This window comes from Varanus komodoensis, unplaced genomic scaffold (genome assembly GCF_004798865.1).
Source record: "Varanus komodoensis strain SLA01 unplaced genomic scaffold, ASM479886v1 scaffold8, whole genome shotgun sequence".
In the NCBI taxonomy this organism is placed as follows: domain Eukaryota; kingdom Metazoa; phylum Chordata; class Lepidosauria; order Squamata; family Varanidae; genus Varanus; species Varanus komodoensis.
The window spans coordinates 24,006,826-24,016,840 of NW_025336481.1; the positions used below are offsets into that span (position 1 = coordinate 24,006,826).

At 40.7% G+C, this 10,015-nt stretch overlaps 2 protein-coding genes across 2 annotated transcripts in view; both read right to left on the reverse strand.

The window, feature by feature from the left end:
* Window positions 1-2,219, reverse strand: part of CRADD (CASP2 and RIPK1 domain containing adaptor with death domain) — a 38,921-nt gene extending 36,702 nt beyond the window's left edge. The window contains exons 1-2 of the mRNA XM_044455820.1: window positions 2,093-2,219; window positions 455-753 (exon numbers count right to left, since the gene is read on the reverse strand). Coding sequence (XP_044311755.1) covers window positions 455-752 — 298 coding nt within the window. The 5' untranslated portion in view covers window position 753; window positions 2,093-2,219. The remainder of the gene's footprint in view (window positions 1-454; window positions 754-2,092) is intronic.
* SOCS2 (suppressor of cytokine signaling 2) overlaps window positions 2,177-10,015 on the reverse strand; it is a 22,796-nt gene continuing 14,957 nt past the window's right edge. The window contains exon 3 of the mRNA XM_044455818.1: window positions 2,177-2,310. Within this exon, the coding sequence (XP_044311753.1) occupies window positions 2,251-2,310 (60 nt within the window). The 3' untranslated portion in view covers window positions 2,177-2,250. The remainder of the gene's footprint in view (window positions 2,311-10,015) is intronic.

The window sequence follows — 10,015 nt, forward strand, 5'->3', positions numbered from 1 at the left end:
GAAGGGGGAACACTCAGTCATGTGAGCCTCAGTATATAGTCTGGGGAAGAGCAGGCTACACACAGGTTCAGCAGTTTTGAGTAAGGGCAATTAAGATGTTATTTTTATTGCACAGTTAGCAACTCTTTGTATGTGTGCATATTAAAAATACTTGATAGAGAGGCAGGATTTTGTTCAGCAGTTCAGTTTTGTATAACACTTCCTCTTCAGTCACAATTGTAATAAACTCAGCAGCCCCTAACCAGTCTTTAGCAATTAGCATTATAAAAGCCCCCCTGGCACAATGTGCTTCAGTCCTGAGAAATATTTTGGGAAGAATATGGCAACAGTTAGTTAAACAAAACAAATTAAACAAACAAAAAGAATAAAATGGCATTTGATTTAGATATGGATACAACTCTTTGATTAACAGCAAAAATGAAGTTTCTCAAATGACTAATGCTTTAAATCTTACCTGCAGGTGCCACTAGCATGGCTTCATTACGCTTGGTCTCAAGTTTGTCTCTGACCCATGGAAACTCTTGCAGAGATTCTAGGAAGGTCTCAAAAGCCTTGGGACCTCTTGTAGGTAGTATATCAAGAAGCATCATAGTTTTCCTCTGATTAGTGACCTGGGACCTTATTTCTTGTACATGGTTTTCTGTTAGAATTCCTTCTTGGTAAAGATATTGAATGATAAGGCCCTCCACCAGCAGTTCTGCACAGAGCTCCAAGCGCAATGAGCGCAGAACATGTTTGTCTCTGGCATCCATCCTGAGGAAGAAACAAAGAAAACCTAAAGTATTTCTGTCTTGTAACACCAAGGAAGCAAATTTTACTGTTGAAAGCCTTCAAAAAAGATTTCAGATTTTTAAAAAACCTTTTCTGTTTATGTTAGCACCATAACCCCAGTTTTAAAAATTTAAAGATGAGGTTTAAATCCTGGAAAACCTTCTCCCTTCATAATCTTTTTGTAATAGTTTAACATTTCTTGAGTGTTGACATGCACCATGTTGCTACATATTAAAGTGACATACCATTTCAGGTATCTAAAGCTTCACTGAATGATGTTCCAACCATTTCTGGAACACATTTGTGAGAGCCAGTGTAGTATAGTGGTTAGAGTGTTTGACTGGAACTCAGGAGAAAGTCCTCCTTTATGTTCCACCACCAGCAGTGTCTGCTTAAGTACATCAGACAGGGCCTTCTCTGTTGTTGCAGCTGGCTTTAGAAATCTTTGCTGCTGAGAGTTCTGGGTAGCTCAGTCAGTGACTGAACTTCAGTGAATTATAAATTGAGAGATGATTTTCACTCCTGATTTTCTTGAAGTTAACAAAAAAAGAACTTCCACGACAGCTTCCAAATAAGAATTAAAACAAGAATGTATTCCCAAGAAAAAACAGCACAAGGCAAAATTAGATAAAATCAACAATCCGGGAGGAAAAAAACCCATGAGTACTGAAATGTTATTTCAGAAATATTTAAAAGTCTTGGGTGCATGTACAAGAGGTCTTATAAATCCTACTCTTGCATGGAGTTCAAGTCAACATACAAGGAATTTCCCAGACAATTTTGCACACAGGAGTTGGAAAAAAAACTCAAACCCCAGAAAAGTGCCCTGAGCCTTCTCCAACCTAGTACCCTTCAAATGTCTTGAAATACAACTCCCATAATTGCTCAACAGTTATGGAACATAATGGGAGTCATAGTCCAGAGCACCTGAAGGAGAACCAGACTATCAATCTGCTTTAGAAGCTTTTTTGCCTACTCGCTCTTTTATGCCTTATTCACTAAGTTTTTCATTTATCTTTGAAAAGCTGGTTACAAAGAAATACACTGCAGCAAAAACTGCAAAACTAAAAAGAAACATCTGTGCACAGAAGAAAGTCCTTTCTTGCCTCTGTATGAATACATTTAAATAAATTCGCACCACCCCCGCACAGAGAGGGAAAAAGGCAGGTATCTTGAGCAGAAATAAAAACTGGGAATCGATATGGCGCGGCACCAAGGAAGCTTTAAACATGAGAAAATTGCAGATAGATCCAAGACTTCTCTAGGGGAAACTGTATAATTATCAAGGCCAGGGAAAACCGTTTTCCCTGAAAATACTTACAAAATTAGGCGTAGGGATCATTTATCAAACCAGGCAGTCGCCCAAACGGATCTTTCAGCACCATCTTTCTTAAGGGTAAAATCGCCAAACAGGAAGTGCTCTCCTCCATCTTTCTTAAGGGCAAAATCGCAACGAGGGCACTCATGACGCGCGCCAGATTAGACTTTCGGTGGCGTTGGAGATCCCTGTTTAACTTTTGACGCGTTTTTCCCCTTCACCTGCGGGACCACAGTGACAGAAGGTCATGTTCTTCCAGGCTCTGTTTTTTCGGGTGAAAAAATGTGATTTTTCAAATGTATGTAATTCTCAAATTTCTGGGTAGGAGTGGGGAAGTCCCAGGGAGTGGCTTATAATAGTTATGCAATGTGGGCCATTGTTGGAGGTGCGGCTGAATTTGAGACAGTGACTTCTAACAATTCTGCAATGTACTTCAGTGCAGTTGTTGCCACATTGCAGAGAGAGAAGGAGGGCTGAGGCTGGCAGTGCTTCCGCCAGCCCTGCAATGTGGTCCACTCTCTTGATATTGCGGAAGTTGAACCTGAGACAGAGAGCAACATACATAACCATGTAGACAGCGCAGTATTAGATGAATATTGCAGGTGCTTGAATCTGCATACATGAGTACCATCACAGCCATTCTTGCATTATGATCTCCATATATCAGATACGGGCTGTAACATCCACAACAATTCTGTCAACTTTCCAGTATTTTTCGGTGAAATAAAATAGTGCAGATCCACAGTTATGGCATAGGTATTGCAAGTGCATGCCAACCAAACCTTTCAAACAACTAACCAAGCAGTAACTGCTGGTTTCTGAACAATGCTGATTCTCATGTGCTGATGGGTTGTGCACCTTTACAATATACTTCCAAGCAACATGGTGACATCTAATTTGGATTTTGTTTCTATTAAAACAAAACAATGGAACTGTTGCTGGGAATTCATTATCAATACAGTGTGGGAAAACTCATCAGTTTGCTTTTAAAGTATATCATAACCCTTTGAGTATTTGCTATTTCCCAGATACTTTTGGATGAATGTGGTGGTGGTGGTGGTGATGATGTAAAAAGCCTTTTTATTGTTAGCCTAAATGAAATCCTATTCAATGGGCTTACTCTAAGTAAGACCAGTAGTGGAAAGAACCTCTGTCCATGGGGCTTTACATTATGTAAGAAGGCAGGGCTCTGCCCAATCAGTTTGCAATCTAAAATTCAGCATGGGGAAACACAGAGGCAGGAAGAAACACGAAGAACTATGCAGTTGTTTTTGTTGTTGCACATGCTTAGATGGATTTACAGGCAGAGTACAAGTAGGACATGGAACAAAGGCATTTGTGCCAGACATGACATAGAAATGGTGGATTTTGAGGAAGGATTTTAAAGGTTGCATAAAGGAAATGTGACTTTTTATAGTGCTACATTAATAATACTGAGTTATTATTTCAAGTAGGAACTGAAAACACATGTTGCGTGGTTCTGAGGGTCAGTCTTCGGAATTAGCAGCACAAAAACACAACTGATGTGAATTGATGGGACAATAAGTCTGTAGTCTTCAAAAGCTTTATGCTTGAGAAAATACCATTTACAGAATTGAAGTTACATATTAAATGTAAACTGCTGTTTACACTTCACTGATGTTTTAAAAATAATTAGATTTGTAGTTTCTTGAATTTGATTAATATTTTCTAAAGAATACTTTAATTTTGTAATCTATTCTATGACATGACAAAGCTGCCTTGTTCTGTCTCTAAATCTTCCCACAAATCAAATCTGGTATGATTCTTAGGAATTTCATTTTCTGGCTTGTCTTTTTTGCGTTTTCAAGAAATGCTATGAGCCACCACTTAGAAATATTTCTAGTCTTCTGCCACCTACAGTTCACTTTGGTAGGGGCTTTAGAAAATCGAATTACCCATTCTAAGGTGGTACTTGTCATCTTCAGTGTTTGTAAGTTCTTATACTGAACTCAGTTAACTTTTTCTTAATTGTCTGATCAGTAGGAGAATTAATTTTAGTCCAACATAAGGTTTTTCACCTATTAATATAAGCAGTTCATCAACTAAACACAGTGGCCCTAATTACAATACTAATTAATATACATTGAAGGTAATTGAAGTACCTGAAATTGTTGAAAATACATGTAATGATAACAGAAACAAGAAGAACCTCATACCAATTCATGCATACATAAACATTTTTAGTTCTCAGAAACATGATTAAATCTTCCTAGCCTTTTGTTTTGTTTGTTAAAGTATTTTAACAGTTCTCATTGGGGCCACATCTTCACAAAGCAGGGTACAAAAAACAAAACAGCATTAAGAAACATGCTGTGTACACTGAGAAGCTGTACTGAAATACAAAGCTAATCACAAGCCCAATTAAAGACAGCATCGAAGAGGAAGGTCTTCAAGGCTCGCCTGAACACATGGACAAAAGGCGTAAGTCAATAGGAGACGTTTCATGTTTCTGTTTGAAACTGTAGTGTTTAATATATGCCAGAACCATGACTCACAGGATGACTGAATGCTATTTCCTTTCATAATTCATGGCAGTGTCTGCCTCTAAGCCAATGTATCAAGTGTCAACCATGTGTCAAGGCTCTCATGCATATGCTATATCAGGTACTCCTTGCTCTGGCTCAGAGGTGTAAGATCGGTGAAGTTGGAGGGTCAGATAACTGGGACAGGCTGTGCACAGTGAAGCTGCTCTGTGAGAGAAGCAAAGGAGATGCACCTGGCTTTGCTGTGCACAAGCTGCCCCAGTCCAGGAGGAGTCATACACAGGGGAGCAACAGAACAGAGGAACTTTTGCTGCTGTCTCCAATCTTTTATCAAAGATAACAGATTCCTTCCTCTCCCCTCATCTGCACAGCTTCCAGTAGGAGTGAGGCTTGTGGCAGGGCTTACAGAGGTCCAGCCTTTACAGGCCAGAGGTGGAGCTTCTGTAGGTGGGGCCTGGTTCTGCATCCTTTCTAATTAACCACACTGACTTGCTTATGTCCAAGTAGTGTATCAAGCAATTGTGGAAAGATTAGGAGGGGAGAAAGACTATTGGGCAAGTTTACACAATACAACCATCCATCCTGTGAATAAGCTATGCAGTGTGGGTTGTTTTCAGAACCACCCATGATGTACCCAACAGACAGGTTTTCTCTCCCTTTTTCTTCTCCTCCTGACCTGCTGGTATTGCAGAATCTTGCCTGGCAGAACCTGTCTTGTCTCCTCCATCCTTGCCCTCATTATGACCCCATTTTCATTTTTTAATTTCTTTCCAGAATAAGGGGATAGAAGTGTTTAAAGGAATGCATGGGGTGGAGAAAGTAGAGGGGAATATTTTTCACCCTCTCCCATAACATATGAACCCAGGGTTATCCCACAGTTAACGGATAAAAGGAAGTGCTTCTTTGAACAGTATATAGTTAAATTATGGAATTTACTGTCATGGGAAGTGGAGATGGCCACCAATCTGGTTGGCTTTAAAAGGGGATTGAACAGATTCATGAGGCTATCATGGCTATGTGCTACCTCTTTTACTGGATGTGGTATGCCTGCATATACCAGCTGCTAAGGAGCTTGGCAGGAGGAGGTCTTGCACCTATCCTGCTTGAGGGATCCTAAGGGCAGCTGGTTTCCCACTTTATGTTTGGACTAGATAGACCTTTGGTCTGATCCAACTTGTTTTATGTCCTTATATATCTATATATCTGTATTGTGAAGGTGAACACTTAAGGCTGCTCAAAATGGGGGACCTGCCTAGATAATATCCTGATTAGTCCCTGCTGTCAAAATACAGAAGGTAATATTCATGGACATTGACAAGTGAGGCTGTATGTAAGTTGCTTTATGCACATTTGACTGTTGTCAATTAAGAAGCCAAGTTGAGGATTTTTCACCCCAAAAATGGAGAAATAAGTATATCTTTCCCTTAGCAGTGTGATTATGATTTTTAAGTATTGCTCCGAGAGCTCTCAGTAGCCTACTCATGTACACATTTCCCAGTCCCTCCCATTCAAGAAAATATCTCACTCCCTTTCTGCTAGAACTTACTCTTTACAGCTGTGAAAAGAAAGGTGGTTTAAAAAAAGCTATCTGAAAAGCTTTGTTTGGACATGGAAATATAGGGAAACACTTGTGAAAAGCACAAGAAAACCATATTTATTGATGTGAAATGCAGTCATTGAGGTTTACTAGATTTAGTTTTCACTACCAAAAGTTCTGCCCAGAAAACAATCATTTGGAAGTGGGATGCTTTCTAAGGGAAAAGGGTGGCATATAAATGCCATATAATTAATAATAATAAATGGCTTTTGTTATTTGGGCTACCACTGGTAAATTTGGTGAAATTCATAAACAATGGAACTGAAAGCAAATGTATAGATTTCCATAAGCCACTATCACTTCAATACTACTAACAGTTTTACTGAAAACCACAATGCTTTTACGTTAATCCTGTACATTTAAGTAATTTATCTGCATAAGGACAAATATTTTGCATTTCCACATTGAATCACTATTTCATGCCTGTTTTATTAAAATCAGAATATTACCTTTCACATCAAGAAAGGTGTAAATGTTGGATTCAGATTGATTCTAGGTCAACTGTAAAGACCAACTTGAATTTCTTACCTATAAGAGTATCAGACCAGTGGTCTATCTGATTTATACTGCAGCAAATCAGCTGCTTACAGGAACCCAACAGGAGGATGGAAATACAACAGCACACTTCTGCCCAAGTTCCCCAGCAACTTGTATATACAGGCTCAGTGCTTCTGATACTGGACTACCACATAGCCATTAAGACAAGTAGCTACTGATAATTTTCTCCTCCATGAATTTATTCAACCCCCTTTTAAAGCCATTCAAATTGGTGGCCATCACCAGGAAGAAGCAAAAATCCACACTCTAATCATGTACCATGTGAAGAAGTACTTTTGTCTGTGCTCAATCTCCCACCAATCAGCTTCATGGAATAATCTCATGGATTATGGGATAGGGAGAAAAATGTTTCCCTATCTACTTTCTCCACACTGCATAATTTGGTATACTTCTATCCTATCTACCCTTACTTACCTTTTTCTAAGCAGAACAGTCTGAGCTGTTGCATCCTTCCCTCATCAGGGAGTTGCTCCAACTCCTTGATCATAGTAATTGCCTTTCTCTTCATATTTTCCAACTGCACAATATACTTTTCTATGTGTGGTGAGCAGTGGTGTACACAATATTCTAAGTACAATCACACCTAGATTTTTTAGGGGCAGTTTTGTTTTCAGCTCCTTTCCTAATTATGCCTAACATGGAGTTTGCCTTTTCACAGGAGCAGCATATGGAGTCAACCTTTTCAGCAAGTTGTTGACCACAACCCCAGTATCCTTTTCTTGGTCAGACTCCATCAGTTTATACTTGAAGTTCAGATTTTTAGCTCCAGCAAGTGGTACATTTGCTTACCCTGAACTGAATCTTCCATTTTGATACCCATTCTTCCAGTTTGCAGAGATCCTTTTGGAACTCCTCACCCACAAGACTGCCTCCAAACTCCTAAAAATACTATGCAGAGAATCAGGAGACCCTGAGATGCATGGTGGGGAGCCTTCTACAAAGAGCCCTTTTCTAGCAGAAATCAGATCCTGGATTCAACTCACTGGTTTGAAAGTTTCTTGGTGTTCTTGAAAATCCCATGTCAAATACTGCACTACAATTTGCAAGAAATATATTAAGCTTTAGAGGTGGTGTTGGAGGCAACCCATTAAGGCTGCATCCCCAAATCATCAAATTGGAACCCCACATTTCTGGAAGGCCATCTGCTTTACCAGCCTGATGTCCATGGACACGCGTTGAAAAGATACAGGGGTTCTGGTTATCTCTGACTTCCTGCATTAGCTGGCTTTTTGCCACATGAGCTTTACCTTCTGCTGCTTGCTCCACTTGAATTTTTTTAATGAAATGCCATCCTCTCCCATCAGTACATCGTTTTACCAATAGGGATATCCTTAGGAGACAGGTTTCTTTAACACATACTTTACAGAGAATGCAAATTAACACATGCACATTTCTCTCAAGGTTATTCTCAAGTTTTGACGTGTGGGTCTGAACCCCAGTTTCTTTTGGTACCTAGCACCATCCCTGCTAAGCTTCTTGGTGCAAAAGTGTAACTGCTGGAAGGACCTCAATGTAATAATTACAGAGCAATGCTGAGTTTTACCAGTTTACCAAAGATATTTACCAGGTTCATAACAACTTCAAATCTTCTGATGCAAATCCATTTCTTGGTTGCAAGAGAACACAGTTGGCTTTTGAGACAATCATATCATTTGCCCATAGAGCTAAGACTCATACACTGAATAAAAGTCGGGAGATATGCTAGCCCCTTGGCTCCTCCCAGTGCTGCTTCTGAGAAGGAAGATCTATTAAGTTTAAGGAAAACTGTGTAATAAAAACAGAGAAGTGCTGCCATGAAAGATAAGCCTATGATCTTAACATAATAGATGCCATTACTGCCAGCTCCAGACTTTGGAAGTCCTTCGGTAAGACACCCTGAATGGATCCTCCCTCAATGTGCCTGCCTTCTCACTGCCATTGTCACCAGATGCTATTGGTCCTCACAACTGTAGTAGTATCTATGCACTGCCTCCTTACCACCATTGTTGTCTGGACCAGAGCAAGAAGTGGGAGGAAAAGCAGGTTGCTTACCTGTAACTGATGTTCTTCGAGTGGCCATCTGTGCATCACACATATGGGTGCTGCACCTGTGCAGTGCCTTTGGCCAGAAGATTACAAGCTAACAGTTTATTTTGGCGGGAAAAAGCTCCGCTCACCCTCCCCCACAGCCTATAAAGAGTGGAGCGTCTGCCATTTTGTTCAGTCTTTGACGACCGAACGGACGCCCTCTTGTGGAAAAAATGACTTGTAAATGAGTTCTACCGTGAACAGTATCGGTACCGAGAGAACAATGAATATCGGTACCAAGAAACAATGATAACATTCAATAATGACAGAGGTCCACTCACCGACACCAAGCGGGGCCGGCAGGTGGGTTGTGTGACTGCACAGATGGCCACTCAAAGAACATCAGTTACAGGTAAGCAACCTGCTTTTCTTCATTGTGGCCTCTGTGCATCACACATATGGGTAGATTAACAAGCTTACCTTAACGGAGGAGGGAGGGTGTCCTCAACGAAGAACAGATGAAAGAACGGCTCTGCCGAAGGAACAATCTTGTCGAGTGCGGACGTCTAAGCGGTAATGTTTGGTGAAAGTGCAAGGATTCGTCCAAGTAGCAGCTCTACATACATTGTCCATCGGTATTCCCGATGCGAAGGCTGATGAGGTAGCCACAGCCCTAATCGAATGGCCTCGAGGGGTAGTGGGCAAGTCGATATTGGCCAGTTGGTAAGACAGGGTGATGGTATGAACTATCCACTTAGAAAGTCTCTGCGGAGTGACAGGGGTACCTTGGCCCCTGGTAGCATATTTAATGAAAAGTTTATGTGAACGTCGGATAGACTCAGTCCTGGATCTGTAGAATGCTAAACAGCGTCGAACGTCAAGTGAATGTAATGTCCTTTCTAACGGAGTAGATGGAGCCAGAAAAAAGGCAGGTAAAATAATATCTTGCCCCATGTGAAAGGGTGTAGATACCTTAGGCAGAAAAGATGGATTGAGCCGCAGGACAACCTTTTCTCTATGAAAATTGAGATAAGGTGGGTCTACGCGCAAAGCGCAGAGTTCGCTGGCCCTCCAGGCTGAGGTAACCGCAACTTGGAATGCTGTCTTCCATAAGACAAGACGTAAATCGACTGTGGCCAATGGTTCGAAAGGAGCTCTCATAAGCGCTTGCAGAACAACAGAGAGACTCCAGGTGGGCATTACTGGTCTGATTGACGGATTCAGATTATAAAGTCCCTTCAAAAACCTTTTACTAGTAGG